Below are 18,400 nucleotides of genomic sequence, written 5' to 3'. Positions count from 1 at the left end.
TACCATATTTCATGAATCTATGTGGTACTTAAAGAAGGTATCTTTGTACTTTCACCAGTACGTACAAATACAAATGATCGCAATGTCAAACAAACTAACTGATGGTTCCCTTGTATTCAGATAGTACTACTCATTTTTACAGAATATTAAATTGAGTCAGCTCAGGAAGGTGACATAAGTTATTCAATTAATCATACAGATTAGGAAGGTGCCACTTGGATCCCTTGTCACAACTGTGCTAGCTGATCCTGAAGGAAGGGGGAGGAGCTGATGGAATTGACCTCAGTACCTGTGAGTACAGAGGATCTTCAAGAGCAAAGATAACCCACTACAAACCGCTTCCTTAAACCCTTCTCTCCTGCCTCCGTCAGTCTCACCTCAATAAGTGCAAAGAGCTCATTGGCTTCTTTGAATTTAAAATTGAGAGCATCTATTCATCTGCTTCTGCTGTATTCCCACTTCCATTTGCCCACCAAGCCAAATTCTCCAGCAGTCTCCCCTCTGCCCCGGCCCTGAACCCACATCTTTCCCCATTTCCTTTCCTATCTGCCCTCGTGCTTTCTGCACGTTCATCTTGTCCATGAGATCTTGCTCCCTTCATCCCGGTCTGACCACCGAGCATCTATTCCTGGCCCCGTTCCTATGTCCTATTGAGAAAAATCTGACATTTCCTCTTCTTTTGTAGTGAGAATTCACATGCATTTGCTTGGTTGCTTTGAGTTGAAAAGGGCTAATTCTTTTCCACTCAAATATTGCAGGAACTGTATATACTTCAGTGGGAATTTGCAGCTGTATGTTGTCCTCTTTTGAAGGGGAAATGGGTCTTGAACTCACACAGTTGCCAGCAAAATATTTCAAATGCAATATATCCCATAAATTGTACGTAACCCTCCTTAATGGCAAGTCCCAGCAGAAACATGAGGGCCTAACACCAACTAAGAAGAAAGCAGCTGATCCTAACTTGCTCATACTACACTGTGGCTCTGTGTCAAGCATCTTCACCAGCATTAACATTCCGTGACCTCTGACACAAAATCAAGTTAGTATCAAAATTCTCTCAATCCCATGGAGTTGTGTAAAACATTCACTTTCCTAAAGACTGTGACAAATTCAGTCTACTCTCTTGACAACCATAACTTTGAAATTCATCCTGTAAATCTTGCCCCTGCACGTCTAAACTCCAATCCTCAGCAGTTGTGCTAGTCCTGAGTATGTGGAGCTGATGACTATCATCTATTTAAGATCCAGCTGTCTCTTCATTTCTCAGTCAAATTTTCTGAGAATTTAGTTTTGCAAATGTGATAGTCTCGTGTTTTTGACATTAACTCAGATTATTGGCTAATTCAGAAGAAACATGAACGCCAAAACAACAGAATTATCAGGAGTAGACTATACCTTCTGGCTTGGGCTGCCTTTTCAGTGGTGGTGATTGTGTCTTACAGTTTTATTTCTTTTCTCTGCTATGTCTGCTTGTGATGCACACCATACTGTTGCTGAGAGAGCAGGCAAACCAACAACCTCCTCCCTGAGTTTGGTCACTGATGTTTTGCAATTGATTATACAGAAGAGGCTGAGCAAGATGCTGGTCTGGTTGTTTAGGGAGGCAGAGTCACCGTTTAGTTATACATAATCACACACACACCCTTCAGTCAGTCTGGATTCTCTTCTTGGCAAGAGTCTTTCCAAAGTTAGAAATAAAAACAGAAAATGCTGGAAATACTCAGCAGGTATGGCAGCATTTATGGAGAGAGAGAAGCAGAGTGAACGCTTAAGATCTGTGACCTTTCATCAGAACTGGCAAAGGTTAGAAATTGAAAAGGTTTTAAGCCAGTAAAGCAGAAGTGGCGGGTGGGGGGGAAGAGAACAAAAGGGAAGGTGTGTGATAGGACTGAGGGCCAGAGAAATTAACTGACTCGGAGGTCATGGGGCAAAGGCACACAGATGCTGCCAGACCTGTTGAGTATTTCCAGCACTTTCTGTTTTTATTTCAGATTTCCAGTCTCTGCAGTATTTTGATTTCCAAAGTTAGATTGGGAATGATTCCTGAAGTATTGGAAAGGTTTGTCCATTTTTCATCATGTGTTTAAAAAGTGGTTTACACTGAAAGGGCAACAGTAATTTCCCCTGCCCTCTGTCCCACAAGCAATAGAGATAGGTTGGTGGTTATAAGACAGCAACTTTCCTCGTGTCCTGGTGAGTGGAATCATCTCTTTTTCATGTGTTGGGGTGGGGGTGATGTTGAACACTGTTCTTTGCTCTTTGTTGACACTTGGTCAGACAATTATCCTCACAAATTGGAGATTGTTGGATGTTGTGATAAAAAGCACCGCTGAACTGATGAACAAATGCACCAAGTTGCATCACTATACTCCTTTTGTCTCCCATATAGTTTTGCCTGTAACACCTGCTGTTGGGGAAGAAGCTGTCTTAACTAAGCTTTCTAACTGGGTTGATTCCAAAGAATTAAGGATGGTACCCAGCTACTGAACTTGAGACTCTTCCTATACCACTTTCCGCTTCTACTTGATGTGATTCCTGCAGTGTAATTATCCAAATGTTAATGTCTTCCTTCAGCATATTATGATGCAGTCCTGCAATCACCAGTCTAATATACTTTGCTATTTATAGCTTTTGGATTCAGAACATCCTTGATGTTCAGCCAATACAATCTAGTTCAGTGTGATAACAAGGCCATACTCCTGCACTGGAGCCCTTGGAGTGTAAGCAAGCTGTCTGTAGGCCGATTATCAAAAGCCAGAGCTTCAAAATTCAAGGACAGCATTTGAGAATTTCAGGGAAAATTCAGGCTCCAAATAAATCCTTTCCAAACTAGGCTGAGTAGGTTATTCTCATGGAAGAGGCAGTGAAATAAGCCAAGTGCTATCAATAACATGAAAAAGAGATAGAAAGACTTGCATTTATATAGTGCCTTTACCAAGTGTTTCACAGTCACTGCTGCAATGTAGAAAATGTAAGAGCTAATTTGCACACAGCAAGCTCCCACAAATGATAATATAATAATGACCAGATCATCTGTTTCAATGGTGTTGATTGATTGACCAGGACACCAGGGATAGCTCCCCTGTTTTCTTTGAAGTAGTGTCATAGCATCTTCTATGTCCACCTGAGAGAGCAGGCGGGGCCTCTGTTTCATTCAAAAGACTGCACCTCCAGTAGTGCAGCACTCCCTCAGTACTGCACTGGAGGAAGCCTAGATTTTGTGCTCAGGTCTCTGGCATGGGACTTGAATCCACAACCTTCTGACTCAGAGGGAAAAGGTATCACCAACAGAACTACGGATGACATTTTTTTTCCCATGTATTTTTCCAATTTTGGACTGAGCACTCGCCCTAAGGGCAAAGGCAATTCAGTTTTAACCATGAGACTGTATCACAGGAGCTTGTTGTCTGATGTTTGATATGACACCAGCTGGAGTATTTCATATCAGCTACTTGTGAATCAGTCACTCAAGCAAGATGTGATCTTGTGTAATTAAGCGATTAAAAAAAAATGTTGAAAGTGGGATTCATCAGCTCAAAGAATCGAGCAGTCTGACCAACTTGGGATCTAGTTACACCCTCTCTCCTGAACAGTCAGTGGTTATTGTGGAATGGTGGAAAATATTCACTCAAACTCTTGTCTCTGAAATAATAAAAACTGGAGTTAGTGGTGGGAACTGAAGTTCAGAGGACTGTTTTTTGGGCCAAATACAAGTTTCTTGGAGCCTGAAACTTCAGTTGAAAGCAGTAAAAGAAAGTTATTGGATTTGCTTAAATGCAGTTCACTACTTGTCCAACATTTGCATGGCTTCATTGCGAGGCTCTTAGTTACACATTAGCAGCCCCTCTGTTGTAAGGCAAGAGGATTTTGGCTCCAGAGTCTTAGATAGAAAAAGGATATGCCATGTGTGGTAGAACAGTGATTAGCGTTTCAATGCACTGTGAATCTTTGGCAGGCAAGCCTCCAGCTTTTGAAGAAGTTTCCACACCCAAAACGTTAAGTCGTCTGCTCTCTCCAGGGCAATGTGTGTCAGGAGGGGGTGCACAGACACTGTGTGCCTGCTCACAGGACATGAGGGGAAGTTACTCTTTGCCCATCCTGTGCCCAATTCAGCAGCATCCTCACCACTCGATGGACAGTCCTTCCCTTTCTAGTTCATTGGCTGGGCAGTGGCACACACAGTGAGGCAAACTTTACAAAGGCATGACAATGCAAAAACTCGGGAGCCAAACATCTTTAGCTTTATAAAAAAAAAACAAGTTCTGTCATGAAACCAGAGGGGAGGATTGCTCTTTTTACCTTGTCCAGCATCATTTATAATTTCAGGAGACACAGCAAGCAGAGTGTGTCTTCATGAGAGCCATTTAGAACAGCGCTAAACACTGCAACCAAAAGCTATTGGTCCCTAAGAGTCTCATGAAAATGGGGTGCAATTCTTAGACAAATGAACACCCATGACTTGGCGAGTTCCCAAGGATCGGATATTCTAAGACAGCAGCACATTGCCTTTCCCTGCTGATGTCCTCTGTCTTTTTTAACACACATTCCCATGAATTAATTTGAGTCTTTTGTTTTGTGTTATTGTGCTAGTTGTTGAGATTACTCAGACTAGGGTTGTATTCCTTGGAATTTAGATGGTTAAGAGTTGATTGAAGTTTTCAAGATATTAAGGGGAGAGGGTAGATAGAGAGAAACTATTTCTGTTGGTTGGGAATGTAGGTATAGGGGACGTAGTCTAAAAATTAGATCCAGACCTTTCACTAGTGAAATTATGAACAACTTCTATTTGCAAAGGGTGGTAGTAGTTTGGAACTCTCTTCTGCAAACAGCAATAGATGCTAGATCAATAATAAATGTTAAGTCTGAGATAGCGTTACTTTAACCACAGCTATCAAGGGATATGGGGCAAAGGTGGGTATATGCAATTAGGTCACAGATCAACCATGATCTCATTGAATGGTGGAAACAGGCTCTTGCTCTGCTCCTGTGTACCTGACTGTGGCCTGGTATGCATCATTCTTGGTGTCTACCTTTTTTTCTTTCATACAAACTGAGAATAGGACTGAAAACCCCTCCCTTCAAATCTTCAACCCAACAATTCAATAAATTAGTTATCGTCAAGTATGGAGAAAGAATACTTTTTTTAATGTGTGTAATTGTATAACATTAGAATATAAACCTGTGGACAAGCATTTTTAACACTCTGTGCAGATCATCGGGCACAGATCTATAGTGCATTCAAACGGGTTTTAAAAATTAAAGAGCGTTTATTTCCAGAGTCCAGTTAATAACTTGCAACTTGGAAAAACATATATGCAGCGGGATGCAAAATGATAGTTACAAATAATTTTTCCTCCATCAGAGCATGAATATGTACTTTATTTCTACGGAAGTCTATTCTAGGATCACATCAGATTGAGGGTCACTTTCCCTTGACAGGACTTTGTTGTCCCAATTTGGCAGTGGATTTGTAAGTTGTTGTTCATGTATTGGTGTCTTTGTCTGGCAGTTCATCTAATCCTGAGGAAGACAGGACTGGCTGGTCACAAGTGTTTGTCAGTTACCATTAGGAAAATTACAGTGAAAATACAGCAAGTCTTCATTTTACTTGCCTTTTTTTAATGAAATATAAGGGAGTTGCAATCCACATCCCTTGTTGTGAGTGCTGATCTAGTCATTTTATTAAATTTTATTTTGGCTGACTATCATATTTGACCCATTGAATCATTCCTAAACCCTCCATTATCATTATCCAACACCAGGTTTTCAAATAGACCCTTGTCCAACTCCTCTGCAGTATCTATTAAAATAGAGTGGCAAATCGGTTCTGCAGGGGTACTTCACTCCAGCAGATAGAAGATGCTTTCTTTGATTGATCTGTGGCAAATGCAACATGACTGCATTATTGACCTGGAAGCAGTTTCTGGACCCTGAGATTAATGCCATAAAAACACATAATTCCCTCGACTTTTGTGCTTGCTTATAAACCCGCTGTTTGCTTTGTCCTTTCAACCACACTGCTTTCATTTCCTGTCTGCTCAGAAATGTAAGCTTTAAACTGCCATTAAGCAAATAGCCTTTGCAATGACTTTGTTTGTGACAGATGTTGCCAGTGGGGATGGTGATAGCAACATTTCACTCACCGAAGCAGCTTCTGGATAGGATGCTCCATGGGTTTCATTCAAAGCAGGCGTTGGGACACTTTTTAAAAAAAAAAATCGATGTCTGGTAAATCATACCCGAAATAACTGCTGGATTACAGAAGAGTGCACCTTCCATATTATGTTTATTGTTGTCCCTTCCTGTTATGTTTATCACATCATTTGCTTTTGAAGGTAATAAAGTCCCTCCATCATCGCGTTTTCTGGCTACTTTACAGCCACATTACTGCCCACAGGTTCCTCCAGATCGCTGCACAAAGATCTCCCGAGTGCCCTCTCTGTGTCTCAGTTCTGGGAAACTTTTTTTTCCCTGATGGCTTTATGTTGTCTCTTCTTTCCCATTGTTGCCAAGTCTTCATGCTTCCTGAACCTCTCCTTGGCCACACAGTAATTTAGGCAACTTGCCACCAGGCTGTTGCTGCTGCTGTTTTTCAGCTGACTGCTATGGAAATAATGGCTTCCCAGGGAGGGAGGAATGGGCTTGTGGCCTCACCTTTATTTTACAGTTCTCCCACTATTGTGGGGAAGTGCTTGGCCTCTCCTTTGCAACTCCCCTTGTGGAATGATTGATTTTGTCCCAACTTTCCGATCTCTGAGTTGTGGCTAAACCACCTTACAGCATGATAACATTGGATTTCCAATATCGTGTGTCAATGAATGTAGAGCAGTCAGAACAAGATTGTAAATGGAACCTCTTTGTTTTCGTATTTATTTCAGTATGTGTATGATTCTTTTTCTTGAGCAGTATCCAATGGACTCTTACGCTGAAATGGTTGGGTGTATCTGTGTCAGCAAGTGATACATTTGATGTGTAAAGGGTTGCTGTTCCTTGGCCATGCAGCTTGATAAAGCTGCAGAACCCAGGCAAATTGGATGAGCTGTTTCTGCTGAGATTTCTGTTGCTATATCACAATGTTTCATGTCTTTGTTCTCTTTTCTGTTGATCACACCGCCTTGCCTGCAGCAGACTTGCAACCAGAAGACAAGCAGTTGTTAGCAGAATCTCCACTGCCTTTAAAGAGTCTAGCTGAGAGAGACTCATTGTGGGAGTCAGCCTTAGCCCACTGTGATGCTCCACATGGCTTCAAGCCACATGACCAAATAGGAACTGATACTACAGGCAGCACAGCTTTTGAGAATATTGTTGATGCCACAGTGCACAACTCACTGAAAGTGGAGGAGATTGCAAATGAAGTGAGAAAGGACAGAGATTCTCCACCAATTTCTTCGGCAAGTCACTTTCTGCTGCCTGATGTCCAAGAAAGAGATATGACCGTCTCTGAGGAAGAAGCACCAATAGTGGACCAAAAGGCAGATGCCTTGGATGTACAAACTGCACCTTGCATTACCAAACAGGAAAAGGCAAAGCCTGCAACTTTGGAGAACATGGTAGTTGAGACTCTCGAACCTGGGACGGCAATGGAAGATGACACAGTGATGATACAAAATTCGACCTATAATTTCAACCTCAATGATTTTGACCAGGCTAAGAACTCTTTTAACACAGGAGCTTCCAGACTTCAACACATCCCCCCAGCTAACAGAGAGGTCTCAGGGTCTTCAGATACAGCAGAAACACAAATGGCTGAGGCAGGGCTACAAGCAGAACCCAAAGGCTCAGCACTGAAGCTGGAGTTTGACTTCTCAGATGATAAGGAAAATGCAGAGAATAGGATGCCCGTGACAAAGAAAATGGGCAAAAAGCCTGGCAGCAAATCGAGTGGGAAGAAACAAAGAGTGGCAGTAGCTAAGGCCGCTACTCCTGCGGAAAAGGACCATGGGTGCCCCACCACCAACTTTGATGACATTCCAATTCCCAAAAAGTCATACAATGTGGATTCCAGTATGTGGGATGATCCCAACTTCAACCCATTTGGCAGCTCCTCCGGTTTGCATAACTCCCCCACACAGCCACAGGCCTCGTATAAGTTTGACCCTGATCATATTGACGATTCAGTTGATCCTTTCAAACCCTCAAAAACTTTAGCCAACACATCGGAGCCCCTCGCCATTGAGCCTGTGACCGACCAGACTGAACACACCAAGCTGGAGGTAGCTTCTGGTGAGGAGAAAACAGTGAAAGCATCACCCAAGAAGACGAGGCCGCGAGTGATAACGTGAGTTTTGCCAAATTAATATCATTACCTCATGTTAACTGTTGCTTTGTCTTCTGAAAATGTTACAGCCCAGTGAGAGGTAACATTTGTAAATTTTAAAGTTTTTTTTTGTAATTTAAAATGATCCATTTTCTTCAGAAATCATTGAGATAGATTATTTTAATACAGAAGGTTCATTGTTTATTTGTAATGCTTTGCTCTGTGCTGGCACCACAAGATCAGAGACCATACCTTTTCAGCCCCAACCCTCACACTCCAGATTATTTTGTGTATTTGTGATAGACACTCTGATACAGCACAGTAAAAGGCCATTTGGCCCACAGTGCTTATGCCTGCAAAAGACAGTTTTACACATGTGCCCCATTAATGTTTGAGTGTTTCAATCTCCAGGATTTCTTTTCAGAGTTATTTATTTTCAATTGTTTAAGGACTACCTGCTAATGGACTGCAATGCAAAAAATAGTCTTGACATGTCGAATGAGGGAAAGAGGTAGGGTCATCATTTCAGAAAGCATTTAATAATCTTTTACAATATTGCACAGGGATGAGTGGCTTCAGACAATGTGAGTAGAAGAAAAGCCAGTAGTCACAACTGTTTTTGACCTTTTTTTAAACAGAAAAAAGTTTTTGCATGCATTTACAAAGCTACTACTCAATGATGGTAAATTCATCAATCTCACACAGAGGAAGAGCAGCTGGGTGAATGGGTGCCTCACTGCTATAGTTCCCCTATCTCTGACACTCACTCCCTTTGACTGGCTCCCCACCCTGAGATTTCAGCATAATGTACAGCTGGCACTCTTCAAATTCCTGTTTCTCTTCTGTTCTGAAGACTCCTTTTATCCTGGCTGGCACTAATACTTGAAGAGTACAGCTCCCTGCCTCGGACAGCTGTCCACTAACTTCTCTTCAATATTCATAAGGTGCAGCATTAGTTCTGATGACCCACATGCTGTGTTTTTGAGGTGCATCATGAGATATTTATCGCACCTTTTTCTTCGAATGGTAAAAGTTTATTTTGTAACTTATCAGTGTACAAAGCACCACAGTTCATCTCCCTTTCGCTATTACTCTGGTAATTTCTGTCAGGAGTGGAGAGAGGCAGAGGGCAAGAGAGACAGAGTTTGAGCCATTGATGTCTCCGTTTTGCTGTCATTAGCTTATTGTCAGCTACTGTAAGCTGCAAGCTTTGAAACCGGTCTCACTGATGCATGCTTGCTCCTTCTACCTGAGACACAGTACTTCACTTCCCCAAGACCTCTCACAAGGTGGTCTTGGCAAGAACCAGTGATCCTCACTAGTCTAAGGATGAACTTGGGCCCTCAGCATTGTGCACTGTCATGTTTAGCACTGGCAGCCCCAGCCCCAGCTGTTCAGATATTAATGCACTGCAGACATGCTGAAAATATTCAGAAAGATTAAAGATGAGCCGATGAATTCTCAAGGGGCGGACGCAGGAGTTCAAACAAGTATAAAATTAGAAAAGCTCCCATTTTCCCAAGGCAGTGATTGAGGGAACCAACTTGTGTGACTCAATACACTGGGAAGCATTTTACAAATTGGGCGGCACAGTGGCGAAGTGGTTAGCACCGCAGCTTCACAGCTCCAGCGACCCGGGTTCAGTTCTGGGTACTGCCTGTGTGGAGTTTGCAAGTTCTCTTTGTGTCTGCGTGGGTTTTCTCCGGGTGCTCCGGTTTCCTCCCACAAGCCAAAAGACTTGCAGGTTGGTAGGTTAATTGGCCGTTATAAATTGCCCCTAGTGTAGGTAGAAGAATGGTGGGGATGTAGTAGAGAAAATGGGGTTAATGCAGGATTAGTATAAATGGGTGGTTGTTGGTCGGCACAGACTCGGTGGGCCGAAGGGCCTGTTTCAGTGCTGTATCTCTAAATAAAATAAAAAATAAAATTTAAAAAAATTGTAGTCACAATAGTAACAATCATCACTCGGGATTAATGACCAGCTTTTATTGACACTTTCTTATTCAAGATCCCAGTGACCAGAGAAGTAGATACAGAGTAAACCTGCAGTTCTCACTTATTCCCTCTCTTGATTGGAAAGTGCTGTCATACCGGTTGTCTCATTTCAGACATTGCTAAGAATCCAGCTTCCACCCATTCATATTATCATGGTCATGTCAAAGCTACTTTTGTGTGCATTGTGACTGGATGCCGTAATGAAACACAAACCAACATGCACGCTCTGATCCCACTCAAGGGAAATGTGAGGAACTCTTGGCACCAACACACTCCAGAATATCTCCAGAATGCAAAAAGGAAGGTTTTGAAACAGTGAAATCTTTGTTTTAACTGCTTGATGACTTATCCTTTAAATAAAGAGACAGAAAAGGTGGTGGTCGACAATTTACATAAATTACGCTATCCCCTATGTTTAGGCGTGCTTAAACACACAGATTAGTGTGCTCAATACCAGCTTGTAATATAGCAAATATCATATTTCTTTGGCACAATCAGTGAAGTTACAATGCCTGGGGTGCAGCATGATGCTGAAAGGACTGATCCATCTTACTGGCCCTTTCTGGAAAAGGTCTATGTTATAACAGTTTAGCATAATGCAGAGACATTCCAGACAGATATAGGTAATACTAACAAACCACTCAAGCTTTGGTGTTGTGGTGTGTGACTTCATCTGAGCCATGAAGACTCTGGCCTTAGATTATACTCCAAGGTTGAATGCAGGTATTCACTGTTTCTCAAATAAAGGGTTAACAATGGTCCTTTGCAAGCTGTCTTGAACAGCAAATCATTTCAGGGACCAGTGCAGCCCTCAATCCACTATAGTGAAGGACAGGTGCCAGTTGTGTCATGAAATGTAATCATTCTTGCATCTTTTTAAATTGAAAATTTGCAGGCAGAGGCTAAGGTAGGGTTTTGTTTGATACGATCACATGAAAGCAGAAAAGCAGACCTTGGGGAGGAGAATGACAGAAAGATGGGTTCAGTAATACCTGTGAACTGGGAAGAGATATTCTGAGAGGGTGCAAGGTTGTTTTCTCTTGGTTGGTTAAAATCCTCAGGTAAGATATGAAAAGCAGGACAGAGACGGAAATACAGTGGAAGCTGCCATGTATGCTGAGGTCCCTAAAGATCAACTACTTGTGCTGGACAGTGCGTGGCTGTGGATGTCAGGTTAGAAGAGAATTGACCATATATTTTTCACTTTGCATTGTGGAGACCCTGCTAAGGTAGTGTTTATTCGCTATCTCTTGTTTCCTTGAGGCCATCAGGAATGATCCACATGGTGTGGGATTGGTTTCACATGTAGATCAGACCAGGTAGAGGTGGCAGGCTCCTCCCTAAAGGATATTGGTGAACCAGTCAGGGGTTTTTAATACCAATCCAGGGCCATTTTCTTCCTGACTTCCACCCTTTAACATGAGCAGTTTTATTGAATTCAGTTTCACAAGTTTCCATGATGGAACTTGAAATCCAGCTTGCTCGCCCAATACCGTAACCACAAAGCTGTTGTATTGCGAAGGGATGAATATAGTGAAGGGATGAACACAGTGTCCAGACACTCACAAGAGGCTGCTTTAGCTGACAGCTCCCAACACCAGTGCGACCATGTTCCAGAAGGAATCATGACCTTTGAGAAAGAAGGGAAAAGCTGCTGAGGAAACGGGTCTGAATCTTGGTCCTCTTTCACAAGAAAACCCTCGCCTTCGCCAAGTAAACAGATAGCCAGAAAATAACTGCTCAGCTTTGTCTTCTAGTGCTGTGGAAATTGGCATGGGAATCGCAAGAACACTAGAAATAGGAGCAGAAATAGACCATTTGGCCCATCAAGCCTGTTCCGCCATTCAATACAATCATGGCTGATCTTGGTCTTCAATTCCACTTTCCTGCTCGCTCCCCATTTCCCTTGATCCCTTGATTCCCTGTGAGACCAAAAATCGATCTATCTCAGCCTTAAATATATTCAATGATGGAGCATCTACAACATTCTGGGGTAGAGAATTCCAAAGATTCACAACCTGTTGAGTATAGTAATTTCTCCTCATCTCAGTCCTGAATGATCAGCCTGTTATCCTGACACTGTGCCCCCGTGTTCTAGATTCCCCAGCTAGCTTCTACCTGATCAAGCCCTTTCAGAATCTTGTATGTCTCAATGAGATCGCCTCTCATTCTTCTAAACTCCAGAGAATATAGGCCCAATTTACTCAGCCTTTCATCATAGGACAACCCCCTCATCCCAGGGACCAATCTAGTGAACCTTCGCTGCATTCCCTCCAGTGCAAGTATATCCTTTCTTAAATGTGGAGATCAAAACTGCACACATTATTCCAGGTGTGGTCTCACCAAAGCCCTGTACAATTTTAGTAAGACTTCTTTATTCCTTTACTCCAATCCCCTTGCAATAAAGGCCAACATGCCATTTGCCTTCCTAATAGCCTGCTGCACCTGCTTGTTAACTTTGTACGTTGCTTGTACAAGTATCCCCAAGTCTCTCTGAACATCAACACTTCGCAGTTTCACACCTTTTAAAACATATTCTGCTTTTCTATTTTTACAACCAAAGTGAACATCTTCACACTTCCCTACATTATACTCCATTTGCCATCTTGTTGCCCTCTCACTTAACCTGTCTATATCTCTTTGCAGCCTCTCTACATCCTCCCCACAGTTTACCTTTCCACCTACCTTTGTATCGTCAGCAAACTGAGATACATTACTCTCAGTCTGTTCATCCAAGTCATTAATATGGAATGTAAATAGCGGAGACCCCAGCACTGATCCTTGCAGCACCCCACTATTCACTGCCTGCTAACCTGAGAATGTCCCAATGATGCCCACTCTCTGCTTTCCTGATTATTTAAACCCATATATTTGTGGATTTTTCCCTGGCTGGGAAGGGTGGAGGGAGGAGAAAACTTTCCTTGAGGGGCAAATGATCGATGAAGAGGCATTATTAGAAATGGTAAGAGAGGACAGCTGCAGCGAGCGTGAGTAACTTACGTTGGAACAACAACACATTTTGCCCGAGCTGCATTATCATAATGTTTCGAGGAAGGACGATGGAAAGGGTCAACATGTACAGAGTCTCTTAACACCCCAGCCACCAAGCTAGCTATGGAGACGCTGAGTTCAAAGTGAATATTGACTTTGAACATCTCAAAGCATTGTTTCTTTTCATTATGGCCTGATTATGTTGTCCCTATTCCTACATTTTCTTTTGTCCTGCTTGTCGAATTTGCAGCTGGATGAGGTAAAGCATGAGAACAGCCACCTACTGCAGGTAAGTGAGAGCACATCATTCAGGGTCTCTCTTCATTCCAGTCAGTGTTGGAACCATTCTAGAGTTGCAGTTCAGAAAGATTCTTCTGTTTGCAGAAATTACCAATCCCCTACATTTAGAATCAACACTGCTTGTTGTGCGTTAGCTAGCAGTGCAAAAGATTATCCTTAATCGATCAAAATAGTAGTGCAGAAACATCATTAAATATCAGGATTGCTGACTGTTTTCAAAAGCTGCAACAGCCAACCTGTCAAAACACTAGGGAGATGGGCACGGTCACATTAAGATGAACAGTGACTCCCATCTCCCTTATCCGAAATCAACATGAAGACAATTCATCACAATGCTGTGCTGAAGCTTCCTTTGACTAATAACTGTGTTGCACTTACCAGTTCTTGTCTGTGACCTTTATTTTCCCCCTCTGTCTTTGTGAACCCTTTGATTCTCCATCTGTATGTCTGTCTTCCTGTCTCTCTTTCTCTCTCTTGTGTTCTCTGTTTGTGTATGCACCAGGACTATTGAACAAGTGAAGTTTCTCTGTTTTCTGATGTAAGTACTTGGAACTGCTTTGCACGATCAGAGTCTGTTCCTTTATTTGTGCTAATTCATTGTATGCATTGTACAGTTCCTTAGTTACCATTTGTTCAATAGCGATGACAATAAAACTGCAATGCCCCATAATGTTAACAAATATTACTTTGATGAATGAAACATGGGCAGTGTGGTTGCCAGGTACATGTTCAATTTGTCCCCTTCAGCTTTCCTATTTCAGCCAGGTCTGGGATTAGTGTTTGTATGAATGAGCAGGGAGTCGGTGTCAAAACCAGCAGGGATTCGAGGGAAAGCATGTGAGGGAGAGTAATAGCCCACATCCTTTACAAAGTTGCCTCCATAACTGGAAGAAACCCTGCAAATAAATTGATCTCACTGCTGTTGGGGCCACCAAGATTTCCTCTGATCGGTCTTGCTTGGTGTCTTGGCTATGGGTATCAACCATCAGCAAATGGAAGCATGATGGACAGGTCTGCCAAATTTGATTTCTGGCCAGGTGCAAACTGAGAGGGCAGCCACCCGTCCAGGAAATCCGCGTGCTTTTCACATTTCTGAACTCCACACACCATCTGTTAATTGCGACAAAAGTCCCAAACCAGACTGGCAAAGACACAAAAGATGGTTTCGAATCTGACAGACATGTCTGTTATCTTTTTATTGACAAATCCTTCCTCGTAGTGTGAACAGGGTCGAATGGGTAGCAAGGAAACTGGTTTTCTCGTCCAGTTCTCAGCTCTGAATGGAAACAGTCCCGTAATACAAATGGGATTTAAGTGAGATTGTGAACTCCTGTGCAGAGGCCAGGTGTATCATTCGGGAACTCCAAGAGCCAGTAAACTCACCAGTATCGTCCATGTGGGACCCTGGGAGACTGCCGAGAGAGTACAGTGAAATCATACCTTCAGTAACACAGGGAAATCACCTTGTATCATACAGCATGGTGGAAGCTTAAAATGTGCCTGGTAATAGAGTGCCACCATCAGCATGAAAAAGGGAAATTTAGAAACAAATCCAGAGTAGAACCCTGCTTACAACCACCATACACAAGTTTTAGGAGTAAAGAATCACTTTCGAAAAAATTTCAGATACTTCTGGGGCACTGCAGCTTTAGCTTCTATTGAATTTGTATTCTGTTTAGCACATTGCTGATTTTGAAGTCGTCTTCACACAAGGTATAAAATAGAACTCAAAGCACTAATTTGAGGAAATACACAGTCAAGACTGGCAATAACTTGCCAAAATTTCTCACCATGGAAGGAATGAAGTGTTCCCTTCCAGGAGGGGCTTTGTTTATTATTTTATGCCTTAAAAGCATTTTATGCCATTTAATGTTGTCCTTTTTTTTAGTAAATACAAGTTTCTTAATACTACACAAAGGTGCTGTTGTGATGTGAGCTAAAACCGTAATCTTGCCAAAGAGACAACTGCTCTTTTTGCTGACTGATTTAGACTGGATTGAAGTGCAAAACAAATCCCATTCATAAAACTTGCTTTGAAATATTTTTCCTGCCAAAGTTATTCACAAGGCAATGAATGACATTGTAATATCATTAATTTAAATAGGGTGAATTCTCAGCCAAAGCAGACTGAATGTGGGACAGCTAATTGCATGTCGTGAACATATCTGGCCCTACATGTGTTGTACAATGATTATTTTTCTCTGTGGGGAAACAGCTCCAAGCAGTTGGTCTATTCTTTTTGAAAAATATGTTTTGCTGTTTCTCTGTCCATTGGGAAGTTTTCATTTGGAAGGCCAGTTTCAGGAACATGAGTTTGTGCATCGAGGTCTCTGCAACACCCCTCCCATCTCCGCCCATCCCAAATTTTCACACCTCCTGTAAAGGAACTACTGAAGTAAATAAATTGGGATGAAGACACATGGAACATCTTTAAATGTATAATGCTGTGTATGGATAAACATATTCCCAGAAGTATCAAGCTGAGATTAAGAAAACATGGCCCAGAATGGTTTGTCAAAAGAAAGTAAAACTGAGGTGAAGAGGAAAAATGGTCAGTACAAATCCTTCAGGTGAAGGAAATGACTGCCCTGTAATGTGTTTCGCACGATCAGATCAGTGACAAGAGACCTGGAAAAAGATACTGCCGCTGGAACTAAACAAAAAAGTCAAACTTTGTTTCATTTACCATAACAACAAGAGGGCAGTCAAATACAAATGGATTTGAAAATGAGTATGAGCGCTAAGGAATAAATATTTATTAACGACTCCTTTCCTCCATGCATTCACAGAGAAGATACAAGTGATAATCCTCTCCAAACAAAGATATGCCAACTAAAATTGATTTTAGCACAAATGACATGGAAGCCTTACTCTGACTAACTGGTCTTGAATCGAATAGATCCCAAAAGTCAGATTCTTTGATTCCCAAACAGCTGAAGCACTTGCAGACATTATGAGGGAGTTATTAGACATTGGAGAGGGATCAGTAAATTGGAATAGACTAATGTAACGTCCATACTCAAAAAGGGTGGCAAAATTGATGCAGGGAACTTCAGATCCATTAGTCTTACTTCTAATCCCTCTAAAATAAAGGAACTGGTTATTGGGGATAAATTTCAGGATCATCTATATAATAACCTGGTTAACAGCAGTTAGAATTGATTCTAAAGGGGAAGATCTTCCAGACTAACCTTCTCAACCTCTTTTGAGGAAGTGAATCTCTGTCTCCATAACCTCACCCCTCCTTACCTCTGTATCTCCACCAATCCTGCAACCACTCTTTCTCTCCCCCCACCCCCAGCCCTGGAGATCTCTGTGCTCCTTCAATCTGGCCTCTTACACATTCCTGATTTTAACTGCTCCAACAGTAGTGGCCATGTCTTTAGCTGTCTGAGCCCTAAGCCCTAGAATTTCCTCCCTAAACCTCTCTATCTTTCTCTCCTCCTTTTAAAACGCTCCTTGAAACTTACCCTTTTGATCAAGCTTTCAGTGACCTGTCCTAATATCTCCTCATGTGGCTCGGTGTCAAATTTTGTTTTTATCATTCTCCAGTGAAGTGCCTTGGGATGTTTAACAATGTCAAAGATGCTATATAAATGCAAGTTGTTGTTCTTGTGACAAGACAAGTGGACTGGTAAATCTTTGAGGTGGAGTTCTTTGACTTCCAAAAGGCTTTTGACAAGATTTACACAATAGGCTCATATTCAATTAAATGAAAGCTATGAGGATGTAGAGTAAATCTTGGGAATGGATAAGGAGCTGATTGAAGGGTATGGATTAACAAGTACTTGTTAGAGGAGTTATTTCAGAGTTGGGGTAAGTACTGAGTGTGGTGCCTCAGGGCACAGTGCTGCGACCACTGCTATTTTTCATTAAATAAGTGACCTCAATTCAGAAAGTTAATGCAAAGTGGTCAAGTTTGCAGATGATACCAAATGAAATGGGGCAGCGGAGGCAGCTTAGAAATTACAGAATGAGCTGGACAAAATACAGAACAATGGCAAGTGACATTAAATGCAAAGAGATGTAAAGTCAAGAGTGCCATGAAATCTATGCAACCAATGCTGAGCAACAAGCAACCAAGTCAATAGGATATTCAACTACAGGGTGAAAACAGTGGAATATAAATTGGAAGAGGTCATGGTTAAATTGTACAGCGCTCTCATCAGATGCTAACTTGAGTGCTGCATCCAATTCAGGTACAAGAGAGACAATCAAGCACTGGAGGCAGAGCAGAGACGAGGGAAGAGCCTGATCTCCATTGTCAGAAGAGACCTGTGAACCCTCGGCTATTCAGTCAGTAAAAGGGTGACTTATGAATGAGGTGTGATCGTATAGAGCTATCGAAGATAGTTAAGAGGATACAAACAGTTACATTGTACATTTTAATTTGAAGTAGAAATCCAATCAAATTAAAATAAGTGACCCTGAAGAGCATAGAAAAGCCTTATTTTTGGGACAGGTATCAGGAAGTTCTTCAGACAAAGAGTGATTGATGTTTGGAATAAACTTCCAGATACAGCAAAGGAGGCCAAAACTCTGGAATCATTTTCGGAAACAGATATTATAACAGAGGAATGTGGGCATCTTTATGGGTGTGCAGGTACCTCTAGCGTCACTGTACGCTTTTGGACACCAGTGTACTGAGTCAACAATGCATATTGCTGCACCTCGGGGAGGACCCTGCTGCATTATCTCTATTATAATGTCACTGAACGGCTGTAGGGCATCCTGAAGGAGGAGGGTGATAAGGCAGAGGTCATGGTACATGTTGGTACCAATGACATAGGTAGAAAGAAGGATGAGGTCTTGCATCAAGAATTCGGGGAGTGAGGCAGTAGCCTAAAAAGCAGGACC

General features: G+C 42.0%; 1 protein-coding gene across 3 annotated transcripts in view; it reads left to right on the top strand.

Moving 5' to 3' along the window:
* The window catches only part of tacc1 (transforming, acidic coiled-coil containing protein 1), an 85,674-nt gene that overhangs the window by 23,493 nt on the left and 43,781 nt on the right, over positions 1–18,400 (top strand). For 2 of the 3 annotated variants that reach the window (XM_068023168.1, XM_068023166.1), the window contains exon 3: positions 7,126–8,278. In XM_068023168.1, coding sequence (XP_067879269.1) covers positions 7,126–8,278 — 1,153 coding nt within the window. The remainder of the gene's footprint in view (positions 1–7,125; positions 8,279–18,400) is intronic. The other variant, XM_068023167.1, reaches the window with a different exon arrangement.

Source organism: Heterodontus francisci, chromosome 47, assembly GCF_036365525.1.
Source record: "Heterodontus francisci isolate sHetFra1 chromosome 47, sHetFra1.hap1, whole genome shotgun sequence".
Taxonomy (NCBI): Eukaryota; Metazoa; Chordata; class Chondrichthyes; order Heterodontiformes; family Heterodontidae; genus Heterodontus; species Heterodontus francisci.
The sequence above is the reverse complement of the archived record's forward strand: the minus strand, read 5'-3'. Positions and strand labels throughout refer to the sequence as shown.